At 35.6% G+C, this 17,668-nt stretch overlaps 1 protein-coding gene across 1 annotated transcript; it reads right to left on the reverse strand.

The window, feature by feature from the left end:
- Positions 1-13,056: 13,056 nt before the first annotated feature.
- On the reverse strand, positions 13,057-16,744 carry LOC110103469. Its single transcript, XM_020832210.2, has 4 exons — positions 16,369-16,744; positions 16,203-16,280; positions 13,320-13,369; positions 13,057-13,201 (listed from the first exon to the last, which is right to left on the reverse strand). The coding sequence occupies exons 1-4, from the start codon at positions 16,552-16,554 to the stop codon at positions 13,096-13,098; spliced, it is 420 nt and encodes a 139-aa protein (XP_020687869.1). The 5' UTR covers positions 16,555-16,744; the 3' UTR covers positions 13,057-13,095.
- Between the last annotated feature and the right edge of the window lie 924 nt (positions 16,745-17,668).

Consider the following 17,668-nt stretch of genomic DNA (forward strand, 5'->3'; position numbering starts at 1 on the left):
ATGCCCAAAAATATATCAATACAAAACTCTATGTCTCTATTTGAAGGCAAACTGATTGACTCCTCATAAAATATATCTGAAAATTTTCGTACTATCAAGACATTAGAAAGAAGACCATGATCTATATACCTATCATAGACTAATGCTAGAAATAGCATGCAGCCCTTCTTCCATAATCATTTGCTTATACTATAGAAATCAGACAGGATAAAAAATTCTTAACTCTTTGAAATACATAACTCTCACTACCAAGAACTAGTGTAATTTGCTTCTTCAAGCAATCTATCTGAGCTTCATACCGACTCAACTAATTCAAACCTAAAATATAATTATATGAGGAAATGGGTAATAAAATCAAATTGTATATATGGAGTATCACGAGCCTCCTCCTAAGTCAAATTACATACATATAACTATATTGGAGCTATACCAATAAAACTACTAGGCTTTTTATAACCACTATCAGATGACCTCCTTGCAACTGAACTAGAATCACCAGCTCTATCGAATGGTCCCTCAAAAAAGTATGAACAGAAATTTCCCTTGATCTCCCTATCATCTGATAAAGCTCTTAAATATGGGCTCAGAACATTAGTCAAATCTTGCATGTGGATACTTTACTACCTGATGCCCTATTTGATCACATTTAACTGACCAATCACCCTATAGCACTGACTAGAATGTCATATTCCATAACTCTGGTGCATAGGTGCCCATGTAACAAAACTAGAATTGGTTATGATGTTACTACTAGAGGATGTTCTAGATACTGATTATCCACCTATCATGAAGTCTTCTATTGTAAATAAGCTTTTCTTCCTCAAAAAAGCTACTACAAAAAGTCTCATCACTAAACCTAAAATATCAATGTTAATGATAAAATTTCATTGATTAAAAATATATATAATAAAACCTATTATGCTTAATTAAATTAATAAATTATCAAAAAACATCTTATCAAATATTAATTTTTTGATAAAAGATATAAATTGGTGAGGCCTGCAATGCTTTATGGTGCCGAATGTTGGCCATTAAAAGAGAAGCATAGTACTAAGTTAACTGTGGCAGAGATGAGGATGCTCAGGTGGATGAGTGGCTTTACCCTTAGAGATAGGATACGAAATGAGCATATACGTGAAAAGGTTAGAGTAGCTCCAATAGAAGATACGATTAGAGAGAGTCGCCTTAGATTGTCTGGTCACATAAAAAGGCGGCCTTCCGATGACCCGGTTAAGAGAGTAGAAGTATTAGATTTGACTTGTGTTAAGAAAGGTAGGGGAGGACCTAAAAATACTTGGTTATAAAATATTAGGAATGACCTTTCTTTATTAAATTTAAACGAGAATTTGAGTTTTAATAGGACACAATGAAGAAAAATGATTCATGGAGCCGACCCCAAGTAGTGTGATAAAGACTTGATGTTGTTGTTCATCAATATATAGCGTAGGGTGATAGTTTGAGAGTTGGTAGTGATCAGGCAGCATCCCCACGAGTCTCTACCTAACTATATTATTAGGTTGAGAAATCTTAGCCTTCGGTGCAAGCCTTAGTTGTAGGAGCAGCATGCAGTTAAGATTCTGTTGAAGAATATAAATGGTCTTATGGCCCCAAATCTGAAGGATATACTGGCTGCTTAGCCACTAGACGCACTAGCTGAACAGGGAGTGGCTTAGGCACTGGCTGCTTAGCCACTGGGTGCACTGGTTGAACATGGAGTGGCCAAGGCAATGGCTACCTAGCCACTAGGCGCACTGGCTGCGTACGGATAGTAATGGGATGAATAGGTGCCCTGGTTGGCTGTCGAGCAACTGGGCGTCCAAAAAGACGCATGGATACACACCCTCTCCTCTGTGGCAGAGAGAAGGCAACAACCTCGGAGAGGGTCAGCCCACTAAGGGTGATGTAGGCTGAATCGATAAAGGATTCAAAGGTGATCCCCCCGCAGATAGGCTCGAAAACAGGGACTCGGAAAGTGTCACCCGTTTGTCAGAGCCAAAACAGAATGAAACAGAAGGACCGGAGTAAGTCATTGTACTATTTGCTAATACAAATTGTAACAATTAACACAAAATAAAACCACGAGAAAGAAAGAGAGAAAGAAAGGGATGGAATAGCCTAAAAGGCTAGGAAGGAACCTAACTGTTGGGCACCAAACCCGGAGTGCACACGAGAGAGAATCATATAACATCCGAAGATGGAAAGAAAAACCTGTCCCACCGTGGTCGTCAGAATTATGTGGGTCTCCGAAAGGATTATGCTCGTAGGGAACATAATGCAAAGGGTACGACCGCACTATCCTGTAGGACAAAATGATCGTAAACCTTTACTCTCTATACAAGCAGGCCAATAGAAGAGTATATGAGATTATATATACGATTAAACATAGAGGATAACAACTTTCACCTACACACCTCGATGGATAATAATATATATAATCTAATCAAAGACATGAGATTTCCCCCCATTCGATACATCAGCTCGAATGAAATTAATTTGATGTGGGGATCGGTTTTCACGGGCGCAAGCCCCCATGATTAATTGCATCTTAGACCTTGATCTAAGAAAAATCTCCATTAAGGATGTTATATTATTCTCTCAGAACGGTTTGGCGCATAGGAGAATTTCTAGGCTTTCTCAATCAAATGAGAAAGATAGACTCAATTTGGTTTAATCAACATATGTGGCTCAAAATCTTCACCCGGTTGGTCTGAAGAAGAGAAAACTGAAAAAAAAAAAAACATTACACCTCAAGCATGCGTTAAAGAAAAATGAAGGTGGCGTCATCCGTGTGACGAAGATATGTAGGATTTATAGCCTCCAAAAGATAGAGAGCTTACCCATCGTTAAGGCATACAGTGGTACACTCGTACCACTAACCTTTGATCCTAAATTTATAAGGGATGTAGTATTGTACATGCAATACTAACATCCACGACCTAACTAATGCAATCTAGACTTATATCTTGTCTGAAAAGAAAGCCAACTAAAATCACCTAGTCGTATAAAATCCATGTTGTCTGGTCTTTACGAAAGATACGTGGGTGGTCAAGTTTTTTTAAATTTGAGGCCGACATCTAGAGAAATTCCTTAGTGGCCTTATACTTATAAATAGTGTTATGCATCTAAAACTAATGTAATTAAATTTTAATTTTAGTTAGTTATTAATGCAATGTATGCTAGTTAAAAATCTCTCAAATCAAGAATGCATGAAAATTTAAAAAGGCTTATAAAAAATATTTTTTAAAAAAAACTGATCTTCCCTAGGTTCGGAATCTAATCCTCATAAGTCGGATTATCTGAACTCTACCCGCACGCAAGAAAATGTCTAAAAAAGAAAGAGAGGATGCATTGATATTCATGCTACCCCAGCGATTCTGGCTATTCCCTAGATCATTATGTTTCTATGTTATTTAATTTCTTAAAATTTTAATTTTAATTAAGACTAAAAAACATTTATTCCTAAGAGCCTAGCATAACTCAAGCACATACACATGCAATAAAGAAACCTATGAAAAATATGTCAGTTCTATTGCGCAAGCAAAGTAAACAATCATCACATCAAAATCACAAAAAAGAGTGTCTAAAATCGATGGCAAGTGACATATAATATACAAACCAGAGTACAGAAAAGTAATGGTGGTCAGGCTCCACTGACAACCTGGATTCTAATCCTATAGAATGACGCATGTTTTAAAATGATTCATTTTTAATCTTCGCTCTTCATCCTCTGGTTCTTCTATGAATCGTCTTCCTTCAATCTTCTGGTGGTACATCCTCAATAGGATGTCCAAATGAAAAAGAAATTCCCCGTAGATGAACTTTCTTTTCCCTTTGGATTCCTAATATTTTATTAAAATGCCCCATTTTACAGACTTTCATAACTCTATACATTAAATGAATTATATTAGAATTATAAAAAAATATATAGACTCTCCTCCAGGGTTACCTTAAATAGTTATATTCGAACATCTAAAGCAGTTATATATAAAATAAAATTACTCAAACTTAGTCGTGCTCTTATTTATTTAAGAGCTAAGCAGCTGAAGCACCTGTAGCAGTTATATAATTTTATTAATTTTTAACCCCCTTTTAGCATTGTGTGAGCACGGCCACCTGCAAAAAATATTATAAGTATCAAAATTGTTCATAACCTATGGGTAGTATATCGCTAATAACACTGCAGAAAATAGATAATAACATCACATAAATCATCACAAAAAACTAACACAAGTGGCAAAACAATCAGCACATGCTTTACATGCAAGACGTCACGTCACAGAGACAGAAAGAAAAGAAAATATTGGTCTAACCTAGAGCTAGAAGTCGTGTCTTAATAAACAAATTAAGGTGTGTGTAGTAGGCCCTGTGATTTTGAGTATGTCTTATATAGGATGATTAGTTCAAGTTATTTGTGTTTTGATTTTTTAAAAGTTAAGAAAGGATTTAGTTTAAGTATTAAAGTTTTAATATTGATTTTGAGAATTTTATTTTAGTGTTTAATTGATTAACACCTTTGTTGTTCATCTAGGCCGTGAGGTTTATTTCACCCTCTTTGGGGCTAACTTAATAGTTTTGTAGGCCTAAGTTACCCAGTAGTAACCAATTTTATTGAATTAGTTTAGTTTGTTATAAATTAAAAAGAATTGTGAATTAAATGATTTATTCTCAATTAAGGGATTTGTCGATTGATTTAAAAATATTAATTAAGAGTTTAATTAAATTTTAGGTGAGTTAATAGGTTTTGGGTTATGATTAAAGTATGGGTTCTTTAATTTTAATAAATTTTAATTTAAGTTTACTCTCCAAATTTAGTCCACATCTTTTAAGTTTTAGGTTTGATAGAGATTAATTAATTGGTTGGTTAGACTAAGTTCAAGTTTATATTCAAGTTTTGTATTTTAGTGATTATACATGTTGATTATGGTTTTGATTAAAAGTTAAGTGATTTTAGTGCATTTTGACTTGGATTATAATTGATTTGTTGGTTGATTATTAGTAAGTTATGGCACACTAAACTTAAGACAACGTATTATTAAATTTTCTATGATCAATGTCTCTATCTTATAGGGAACATACATCCTAAGTCTATATTAACTAAGACTCGGTCCTTAATTTTTGTTCTTAGGTGTCACTAGAGTTGTGGGATGAAAAAGAATTTTGTTTCTAACCCTTTGGACATACGCACATGTGTCAACGGGTTTAGAGATCTAAATTAAAATAAAGTAATCCTAGTTATAAATGAAGTTTCTATAAAGTCCTAAAGGGTGGGGGAAGGTGCAACCATGAGGATTCTTAAAGGCTTTCTAAGTTTTAAGAAGACACGGTACCGGGGGCTGTGACCCAGTGGTTCCGCCCGTAGCACCCCCACCAGAATGAATGGGGACGACTGATTTGTTTATGTAAGCTTCTTTGCCAAACAACTCCAAATGATCTCTTCTACTTTGTTTTCCCAAAAGGTGTCTCGCAAAACATAGAAAAAGAAAAGAATGATTGTATTAGAGCACATTCATATATAATAAGCGAATAATCAAAATAAAATGTAATTAAATAAGAACATACCTTTTTTTGGCTTGGACACCAACTTGGTTGTTTGGCTTTTAGATATTTGAATTTTGTAAGCGTTATATTTTATCATAAGACACAAGTATAGAGAAATAATAACGAAATAAGAGGATGGATTGAGAAGAAAAGAGAGCTACCACTTCTCCCTCCTTCCAACAACCACCCCATATGTCACCCAAAAGTTTCAAAAGAATATTTGACTTAAACTTACAAATATGATCTTATGCCAATATAATATTACAAATCAAGAGCTAACCGAATCTAGAAAAAGATGTTTTGGAAAGTCATAAACAAAATTTTGGATACATGATAAGTTGTCCATTACATTTCCACTAAAGTCATCACGATGAAACCGCACACTTTTTAATAATGAAAGTTAAGACTACACCTTTCCACAATCAAGCAACAAGCAAGTAGTGTTTCTAATGTTAAATCTCTATTAAGTTATAATCACAAGAAAGTTGATTTGGTGCAAATTTATTCTCCCCAAAAGTTTAAAATAAAATATTTCAATATAATTGCCAACATAAAAAAAAAAAAAAAATACTTCGCAAAAAGCCCCAACAAAATGTCAAAAAGAAAGAAATGAATGCCGAGAAAGATATTTAAACATCTCATTGTCGGGCATGTCTTTTCAAAGCTAACAATGTCTCCAACACATTCTTTACTCCAATTCAGCGTTCAAGCCAAACATGAATAAGAGAAAGGAGACTTTGATGTTATTTATTTTTTTCCCACGTTCCGAAAAAAGCACTCGAAATATCCTGACTCAATTACCCACACAATTTCTCATATAAAACTTAAAGTAGCGAAGGGAAAACAAGCTCCCAAAACTGAAACCTAAATAAGATTTTCCATTTCGAACCCAAACATGCTTTCACTCTACATTTATCTAAACTCATCATTAGAATCAAATACAAATAAAAGAAATGCAACTCACACATGAAAGATCATTTCGTTCTAAGAAGACTTAAAGAACCCTTCAGTACAAAGTCATTCATAGAATTCTCAATCCCAAAATAACTTGTAGGACCTCCCAAATAAAGCAACACAAAACTTTTCTCATAAGAAATCCACCATAGCTCCTTCCGACAAAAAACAAACGAAATTTTTTTTTCTTTTGGCGTGGGATAAAACTATGAGAATTCTCCAACAAGAAAATTTTGCAAAACTTTTCGTCATAAAACATTCGCAAAACATATCGTGAGTTTTCTTAACACAAACAGTTCGCAAAGCTTTTCATAAAGTTTTCAACAATAAAGCAACTCATGAAACCTTCCTATATCAAGTAACTTGTAATAATTTCCAACATAAGACAATTCATAAAGCTTGTTCGACAAAACTTCTAAATTGGATTACTTCAACCTAAGCATGTTATACAAGATTTCCTCTTTGATTATTTAACAAGTTTGATATTCAACATATGTTTCATTTTTTAGTATATTGACATAACAAGTGAGAAAGGGTGATATTCAATACTACATCTAATTTTGTAGTAAAAGGAAGTATGTGTTCAAAGAAATGTTATATCATGGGATAGTGGAGGCCAAAGCGTTAACAATATTATGATGACATTAAGAAAGTAAACCATCAAATAAATGTGTATGTATACATGTGTATGCCTATCAACCTGACATTAAAGTAATGCATAAATGGTATCCAAGATAAAGAAAAAATAAAAAGTTGCCTCTTTGGATTCTTTGGCCAAACACATAACCCATAATATACAAGAGATGACATAAAAATAATCCATTTGAAATCATACTATAACTTTTCCAACATAGAGCAAATAGCTCATGTTACATGCCAACAAATAGATGAAAAGACCTTTCCAATTTAAATTAGCGATCACTTGATATTAGATGTAAGTGTGGTGTCCGAACATAAATATCCAAATGATTTTCAACATAACCAAAACTTCTTTTATTGAATCATCCACAAGTATTATGACATGGATATACATAAAAGTTCTCTAACAAATTCTCATAGTGATACTAACAAATGAAGTATGAGCGGATTCCCAAATCTTCCTGAACATTCAACCCGCTACATGACGTTAACCATCAAAATATTCATGAAACTAATGCATTGTAACGGAATTAATTTCATTGTAACACAACTATTACAAGCTATCATAGAATCCAATGTGAGCTAGCTTGTATGCATCTAACCCATATAAATAAACGCTCTTTTCATTTTAAAGAAACTCCTAAGATCACTAAAAGTATATGTCAAATAAAGTACGAATGCATTAACAACCCCTCAACATTTTTTTAAACATATATCTTTCCTAGCAAGCATTATCACAGACACTTTAGATGCATATTTTGGGAAGAAATCAACATCGTTTCTTACTACCTTCCACAATCTACATAAAGTTCATTAATAACAAACAATCAATTTAGCAAATAATGAAAGAATTAGAAACAAATCCATATTACCAAGTGTTGATATAATCACCTCCCAAACTTTCCTTTCAATAAAGACTAGTGAACCCTCCACACCAAAATCACTAGAGCACATTTACTAGCAAAAGATGGAAATTTTTCTTAGGAAAAGAAATATGTAGCTCAAACTAATAAATCTTCTTATGAAATAAGGCATTTGTCAATTGTTTGCAAGGCAAATAGGTTTAGAACGTATGTTCTTCACCCTATCGGAACTTCCATATCCATAAAAGAAAGATAAAGATGAGACGAAGCATAAATATATTAACTATCTCTTAGGAGGCATTACTACAAACATCTCATATGCATATTTTTTTTATAGCAAATAACATAGCCCCTCATGACCTCTCATAACTTCTATAACATTTACACCTAAAATATTAAATTGTATGACATGCTTCAAATAAAACTTTCACAAACTCATTGTTCATTCAATCAACACATGATGGTAAGATCAATTATGCAAGATATTATAAAAAAAATCTAACATAGAGAGTGAATGTATTTACTAAAAATCAAGAGGACTAAAGGTGTAATGACATATACACCATGAAATTTCCATCCACACTTTCAATCTTAGTCAAAATAAACTCCACATAGACATAACTTGTTACCAACTAAATCATCCACAAGATCTTAGATTAGAATGAGAAGCAAATGAAGCTAAAGAGGAAGAAGAAGATTGAGAAGAAATAAGAAGAAGAAGAAGAAGACGATGATAATGAGAAGAAACAAGAAGAAGAAAAAGGAGAAGAAGAGGAGAAAGAAAAGGGGAAGATATACCTTGCAAAGGAGGAGAGGACCCGCTCGGATCGGTTAGAGGCGTCGGGCTCGGCTAGGGCAAGGGGAGGTCGCGACCTGGGCTACTTCAGACAGGGACGAGGCGTCAGCCTCGCTGGGGTGCGTGAACAAGAGAGACGGGAGGAAGGAGGAGTTTCGCCTCCTTGCTTTTACAGACCGAGAGTGATAGTGAGAGGGAGAGTATTCGAACAGAGAAGAACGGGAGAAAGAGTCCGGATGCTAAGAACCGAATGGAATCATAACTCCTTCGTCTAGAGCCTTCATTCTTTGGTATGCCGAAAAGAGAAGCCCGCCATTTTCCATCCGCCAATGCAGTAGCTCAAACACACGAATAGAGCCTGCAGCTGCCGAGGATCAAATATGAACCACTGCAATTCGACATTAGCCCTCCGATTAAGCTTCCTGATTTAGAGAAGAATTCAAACCACCTAAAATGGGATTTGGATTTTAATTAATATTAAGCTAAACCAATTGAGGCTCAAATTGAACCTGAACCGGGTTTGATTTAAGTTGATTTGGGTCAGTTTGGATTCAGTTTGATTTAATCAAATTAATTAAATTTAAATAAAACAACGACTCGAATAAAATCAAACTCGACGTGGCTAAAATGAACGAATCTAATTTAATCGAATGCGATCGGGCCTAATTTAACCCAATTTCATGTCGATTCAAGTTCAATTGCATTTTCATCAAATCGATTTTAATTGAATCGAATTTGAATCAACTCAATCGGACCTAAATTGGCATTGACCTGAACTGGGCTCGACGAGGTCCAATTAAATCAACCAAAGACCCTCAAGAGCACTCATACGAAAATCGAGGTCAACAACCACATGTCCCAAGCTCTACATGTGGCTGTGTAAACGAGCATTTCTTTAGGTTGGCATAAAATCGATACTCTTTCAATGTCTCCAACACCGTCCTCAGGTTCTCCCTATGCTCTTCCTCTGTTCGGTTGTAGATCAGGATGTCATCAAAGAACACCAAGTCAATTTTCTAAGATAGGGTTGAAAAAGCATATTCATGAGTGACTAAAAAGTGGTATGAGCGTTCGTAAGTTCAAAAGGCATCACAAAAAACTCATAATGGCCCTTGTGAATTCTGAAAGCAGTCTTATGCACATCCCCTGATTTCATCCTCATTTGGTGGTATCCCAATTTCAAGTCAATCTTTGAGATGATCACTGCTCCAAATAGCCCATCCAACAACTCGTCAATCACAGATATAGGAAAGTTATCCAATATGGTTTCCTTGTTTAAGGCCCTATAATCTACGCAAAAACCTTCAACTATCATCCCTCTTTTTCACCAGTAACAGAGGGTTGGAAAAAAAGGCTCACATTGAGTCTAATAATCCCTGCATCCAGCATCTCTCTGATGAGCCTCTTGATTTCATCCTTCTGGATATGTGAGTACTTGTAAGGTCAAGCACTAATAGGAGAAACTCCCTCCTTCAAGGAAATTACATGCTCATTCTCACGAGGGGGGGGAGGGTAATTCGCTGGGTTGCTGAAAGACTTTGGAAGTTGTTGTTGAAGATGATGCACACACTCAGGGATCAGGTCTTTCGAAGAGTTTCAGACCCCCTTCAAACTCTGTAGCTCTACTAAATAGCCTTATCCTGATCCATGTATCATCTTGACCATGGTTTTGAGTAATACCATGGTTCTGCATAAGTTGGCATCCCCTCGCAGCATTATTGTTCTCCCTCCCACCCGCATCTTCATAGTCAAAGACTTCTAGTCCACCTTGGTCTCTCCAATGATATATAGTCATTTCATTCCTAGGATGACATCAGTGCTTTCCAATTCCAAGGGAATAAAATCCTCCACTATCTGTAAGCCCTGGAGTGCTAGCACCAACTCCCTGCACATCCCTTTACTCCTCTCTACCTTTCATGTCCCCACCATGACTCCAAAACTCCTCGTATCCACTAGCTTCAATCCTAACTCATCCACGACCCGATTGGAGATGAATTTATGAGTGGATCCACTATCCACCAAGACCACGACATATTGCTCCACAATTTGCCCCCTTACCTTCATGGAGTGATTTGGGATAAATCCCACCACAGAGTTCAAAGACACCTCAGCCATATCAAATCATAACTTCTCCACCTCCTCGGCAACCTCCTCCAACTCATCCCCACTCTCCTCCTCACCTTCACAGACCATCAAGATTTGAAGGGCTTGATTCTTGCACCTATGCCCGAGTGTAAATCTCTCATCACGCCTGAAGCATAGCCCTTTTACCCGTCGATCATACACCTCTTCTTCTGTGAGGCATTTGATATTGCCTCCCAGACAAACTCCAGTGCTCTTCTCTTTAGGTGCTTCCCTCTGAATGGACGCCATCTGAGTCCTTGGTGCCAACTTCTAAGGTAGTATTTGTGTTCATGTATGTACCTCCCATGTGGTTTCTCCGGTTGGCCTTCTCCCTCTGCTGCTTCTCCTCCACCCTCTATGCTAGCTCTATTGTCTCTCTTAGCCCTCTAGACCTCAGTACCCTAAGCTCAGATCATATGTCCTCCCTAAGCCCGTTCATGAAATTTTCCTCCAATCCTTACCACAAATATTCCCCTCATACTTCCCGACAGCATCTCAAACTTCTCTCGATACTCCATAACTATCTCCTCCTGAGTTGGGGCATAGAATGGCTTATGGAGGTCTCCTTCCAAAATGGCTCGGAAATGTTCCAACAAACAATCCTAAAATCTTCCCATGAGTAGATCGGATAATTCGTCTCCCTCCATTGGAACCAGGATAGAGCTTTCCCTTCCAAACATAGACCTGCCTCCATGAGTTCCATCCGGTATACCCAACCATGAGCATCCTCCCCTTCAAAGGCCGGCATCTTTAGCTTCCTCGACCAATCATCCATACCCCAATGGTTTCTTCCACCATTGGTTCCTCCCGTGTAGTGGTGGTTTGATTCTCTCCCTTCTTCCCTTAGCGGATTTGGACCCCCAAGGTGCAGCCCAGCTGTTGCCTTCTCCGGCCCACCGTCCCTCCTATCTAGGTGATCTCCAAAAGGCCTCGACCTCCCCTCTCCTTATTGACCCTCCTAAATACCTTTATGTTCCTATCGGGGCCCTTCGAAACTATTCTTGAGGAAAAACCATCTCTACTTCATCATAGTCTTCTTGAAGTCACTTTTCTTCCCAATCAGCCCTAGGACTAGCCGATGGTGCCTTCGACTACATCTTGATTAATTTCCTCATCATGCCTTCCATGTTCTCGAATCGGTTTTTCATCCGAGTTTCCATGGATGACAGCCATTCTTACATTTTGGAATATTTTTCATCCATATAGGTCTTAAGTTGTTCGATCTCTCCATCCAACTCCATCTTATTCGCTGTTATTCACGGATTTAGGTCTCAAACTGCAAAAAAAACGGCGATTAAATGTCTTCTATTAGCAAAAAAACAACAAATGGAAGGGATTTCGCAGTAGATTTTAGCAAGTAGACGACGATTTTTGGTCCAGAACATGCTCGGATGCTAATTTGATATGCCTTGAAGACGAAATCAGAAAGAAAAGACAATAAAAACAATAGAAATTGAGAAACAACAGCTTATTTTTGTATTAAAACTTCAACACCAAAGCAGGATACAATGATCTACTATTAAAGAGGTAGATTGTCTCTCCCACTTGACCTAGATGCTGCTGGAAAACCCTTAAGAAAACTCTAAAAATAAACTATTGCAAACTCTCAAAACAAAACTTGAAAAACAAACCCTAGAATCAACCCAAAATAAACTCCCTAATTCCTCCCAAAAGAAGCACCCTTAATTAATTTACCTCTTTCTCTATTTCAAAATTAAAATTCTTTCCTTTCTTATTTCCCACCTTATTTCCTCTCCTAGTATATTTAATCAAATCTTTGTCGGGCCCCACAAAGGGGGCCAAACTTGCTGCCTGTTTCGCTCAAGCTCTGCCCACCTAGTTTTGCTGGATCAGGCCCAGCTGGGCTGGCTAAGTGGACCGGCTGCCTGTCACCCCCATAACAAATTTTTCCTTAAGTTTGAGTGGAACTTTTCTATCACACAACAACTAATGTTGCTGCAAACTTGCGTCTCCCTATTAAAAAGTTATAAATGAAAGGAAAACCTTCTTTAAATTGAGCTTTGATAACGCATTGTAGCCTGTTTCATATAGAAAATTAATCAGAATGTGAAGCTAAAGCATGCTAAAACCACAACAAAGTTAAGAAAAACTTTCAAAACAAGGCATAAAAATATACACTATCAAAGTGATATCCTCATTTCTTTTCTATTTCTTTTACCTTTACTTCATATTCTTAAATCTATGTTTGATAACCATAGCAGTTAGTCCATACCTGCTGTCAGGATCTTCAAGCTGATTTCTCACATTAGTAGGAAGGCTTGCTATTCTGGAGAAATCATAAGTTGTTTATTATATATAAGACTATCACCGCAGGGCTTAAACAAGAAACCAAAAGAAAAGAATACAAATATCAGAAGACATGAGAATAATTCAGCATTGTATGCCTGGGTGACAGATTTAAAACAGTTTGACGTAAATCAGATAATCCAGGCACCTGCAGTTCAAAACACAAGGCAATAAAAAATAGTTATCAAAATCAAATTAGCAGCAGGAGGTTACAAAACAAGTTATTGACAAGTACTTAAATAAATAACAGCAATTCAAGACATCGAAAAACTTTTCAAAGCAATTATATCCAACCAGAAACTAAAAATCTATAAATTAAAATAACAGAAAATGGTAATGAAAAGAATAGAAACATAGTAATTATTGTCAAAATGCACCAAGTCTACCCTCTAGACTCCAGTAAAGATCTCAAGTTTTCTTTTCTTTTCTAATACTATCAAACACTGTCGTAGCTAGGTCCCAAGTCCCGAATGTGAAAATGAAGGGCTGTGTTAGGTAGTCAAAAGCCAACGTAAAACTTGTCGAATAAACCTGACATGAATATTTTAATACATTTTGTTATTAATAGAGCGTTCCATGGAAGTGATGTTTTGTATGATCTGAATATAGCGACAAGTGTGTAAAAGAAAATGAAGTATTGAAAAGTTGTTGGACCTGATAATATTTCAAATACTTAGGAGATAAAGCAATTTCTAGGCTTACTAAACTTTTTAATATAATTTTGATGACTAAAAAGATATCAGATGAGTGGAGAATGAGTGTGTTAATTCATATTTTTAAGAATAAATGTGATGCACAAGATTGTGTGAATTATAGAGGAGTTAAGTTAATGTGTCATAATTTAAAATTATAGGAGAGAGTTATGGAGCATAGATTGCGGCGTGATACTAATGTTTCCCAAAATTAATTTGAATTCATACCGAAAAGGTCTACTATGGAAGTTATACATTTATTGAGAGGTTTGATGGAGAAGTATAGAGAGTATAAGGACTATCCATATATGATATTTATTTATTTACAGAAAGCATATGATAAAGTTCCAAGAGAAGTACTATAGAGAGTTTTAGAAAAGAAAGAAATTAATAATATTTATATTCAAATCATTAACGATATGCATGCAGGAGCTATTACTTGTGTTCAAACACAAGGTGGTTTGACCAAGTATTTTCCTATTTTAGTTGGATTACATCAAGGATCAGCCTTAAGCCCATATCTTTTTACTTTAGTCATAGATGTTGTCACTAGACATTTGCAAGAGGTTAGGTGTATGATTTTTGTTGATGATATTTTTCTTGTGTGATAAGACTAGAGATGGAGTTTAAGGTAAACTTGAACTATGGAGGTCAATCTTAGAGCCTAAAAGCTATCATTTAAGTAGATCTAAAACTAAATATATGAAGTGTAATTTTAGTAATAATAGATCTATGAGGGTTTGATTTGGGTGATCAAGTCATTAATAAGAGTACACATTTTTTATATTTTGGGCCTTTTGTTCAGAGTTATGGTAAAATAGATAGGGATATTATTAGTAGAATTCAAGTTGGATGGTTGAAGTGGAGGATTGCATCAGCTATTGTGTGATAAAAAAGTCCCCCTTAAACTTAAGGGAAAATTTCTAAAAGATGGCGGTTAGACCTGCAATGCTTTATGGTGCAGAAAGTTGGCCATTAAAGAGAAGCATAATATTAAGTTAAGTGTTGCAGAGATGAGGATGCATAGGAGGATGAGTGGCTTTAGTCTTAGAGACAGGATAAAAAATTAGTTTCTACGTGAAAAGGTTGGAGTAGCTCCAATGGAAGATAAGATTAGAGATTCGCCTTAGATGGATTGGCCATATAAAACAGCGGCCTTCCGATGACCCAGTTAGAAAAGTGGATGCATTAGATTTAACTTATGTTCAGAAAAGTAGAGGTAGACCTAAAAAGACTTAGTTAGAAAATATTAGAAAAGACCTTTCTTTATTAGATTTAAAAGTGAATTTAACTATTAATAGGACACAATAAAGAAAAATGATTCATGGGGTCGACCCCACATAGTGGGATAAAGGCTTGTTGTTGTTGTTGCTGTTGTTGTAGAGATGATGATGCTCAGGTGGATGAGTGGCTTTACTCTTAGAGGAAGAATGTGAAACGAGCATATACGTGAAAACGTTGAAGTAGCTCCAATGGCAGATAAGATTAGAGAGAGTCGCGTTAGCTAGTTGGGTCACATAAAATATCGGCATTTCGATGACCCGATTAGGAGAGTAGATGTATTAAATTTGGCTTAAATTAAGAAAGGTAGAGTTAGAACTAAAAAGACTTGGTTAGAAAATATTAGAAATAACTTTTTTATTATATTTAAATGAGAATTTAACTCTTAACATGACACAATGGAGAAAAAGGATTCATTTAGTCGAAACCATGTCGTGGGATTAAGGCTTGATGTTGTTGCCTTTTCTAATACTATCAAATCAAATACAAAAACCCATGTAAAAAACCACAGTCTAGTTTACAGATTTACATTACAGTATATGCATATAGATTCTATCAAATCAAATGCTAAACCCAATGTCTAAAACCACAGACAAGTTTACAGATGTACATTATAATATATACATATATAGCCACAAAGCTACTAAACCTCCACACCAGGCTAATAGAGATGCGCAACTATACATAAAAAAGCAAATAAAACTTCAAGACTTGCATGTTCAGCATACAAATAGGTAATATATCACTAGCTTTTTAACCCATTCTTTACATGCAGCACAATTAACGGCATCAGTACGATAAGAATGAACCCAAATCAAATTCTAATTAAATAAATTCCAATCGAATCCAACCCGATCGTGTAAAAATATCAACACAAGTTTCATTTCTTGCGATATTAAATACCCTTCCAAACCCCTACAAATAGAAGTATAGTCTTCCAGAGTCTAAGCATACGAACACTGATATAAAGGAAAAAATACAAAGAGACTTAGCGTATACACGACGTACTTCTGACACAGATATGATTCCCAAACCATTAGGTCCAAACCCTTCTTCGACTTTTGGTGACAAATCCAGGCGCTTGTCCTGCGTCATCTCAAAGGGCGCCAATTTAGTAAGCAGAAAGACAACACGCGAAGGAGTAAATAAGCACACAATGCTTTCACGACAACACCTTGAGCTCCGAGTACGAAATCGAAACTGTCTCCACTGTTCGAAAGGGGCCTTCGATCTCCCGCGAGCACTTCTGGCATGATACGTGGCAATACAGTCTCCGGCCGGCAAGCGGGCGCGACAATGATCGCGCGTACACGGAGTTGAGGTCAAAGGAGATAGCTTTGCAGGCGAAGATGGCAGCCATCGCTCTGCTTTCTTTCGGTTTCTTCGCGCTGCTTTCTTTAGGGATGAACAAATAGAACGTTGATCTTAGACGACATTATTTTGGCTGTTCTTTGATTACGTTACGCGATAGGAAAATAATTTATTGGGCGACAGATGAAGGCTGAAGAGGCGCGAAATTGCATCAATAACATTATTTAATGTCACAAATTCTATTGGAAATTTTGCCTTATTGGAAAATTTGTGAAGGCAAAATCTCCCGTGCAGTTTTGGGCATAAATACTTTAAATCTATAATATTATTATAAAAATCGTATTAAATTCTAATTTTTTATTTTATTTCTTATAAAATTATTCTGATTCTTCATTACATTTTTAATAATTTATTTAGATCTGAGGTTCTAATTTCTATGAGGGCAAACCCTTATAATTAATTACTCTTAACACATAAAGCTTGTTTTGATTTGAGAGCTTTGTTGGGGAGCTACTTAAAAATTGTTGTTTATTCTGGAGAGTTGTTAGCTTGTACTTAGGTGGGATTATTGGAAAAACAACATCCATTCCATGTTCTTTAATTTAATTGAAGTTAATTACTTTAATCAATCGATTGATTTAATTAATTAGTTTTGAGTTTATATGTTAAATATATTTTAAAGTTATTTAATTATTTAAATTAAATTGATTTTCTCCATTAATTTAATTTGAAGGTTTAGAATTTAGTTAAATGTTTCTTTAACTAAATATTAGTTAACTATATTTAATTTTTAAATTTAATTGATTAAAGTTTAATTTAAATTTATTGAAGTTATGATTATTTAATTAAATTTAGTTTTAAGTCAATTAATTGTTTGGATTTTAATCATGGAACCACTTTCATTAAACTCAAAATATCATTTTGGACATATTGGACCCAAAATCAAGCCTTGATCTGACCTAGTTGACCAAGTCAATCCTAGTTGACCAAATGGCCTCTTAAGGATTAAAATGATCATTTTGATTTGAATGCCCTTACAGTTCAGGAGATCACATCCATTGGTCCCCTATCAAATCAATCATATTGAGCCTAAACCCAACCCCTGATTTGACCTTATTGACCAAGTCAATCATAGAAGACCAAATCAACCATTAATTCATTTC

This window comes from Dendrobium catenatum, unplaced genomic scaffold, assembly GCF_001605985.2.
Source record: "Dendrobium catenatum unplaced genomic scaffold, ASM160598v2 fragScaff_scaffold_1456, whole genome shotgun sequence".
NCBI lineage: Eukaryota > Viridiplantae > Streptophyta > Magnoliopsida > Asparagales > Orchidaceae > Dendrobium > Dendrobium catenatum.

Bases quoted from the DNA above. Each gene is read 5' to 3' on its own strand.
- LOC110103469 (XM_020832210.2), bottom strand. From the start codon at position 16,554: ATGGCTGCCATCTTCGCCTGCAAAGCTATCTCCTTTGACCTCAACTCC. The intron at 16,281-16,368 runs GTGTTGTCGTGA...GAGATGACGCAG, and splicing joins TTTCGTACTCGGAGCTCAAG to GACAAGCGCCTGGATTTGTC. The intron at 13,202-13,319 runs GCATACAATGCT...TGATTTCTCCAG, and splicing joins GTTTTAAATCTGTCACCCAG to AATAGCAAGCCTTCCTACTA.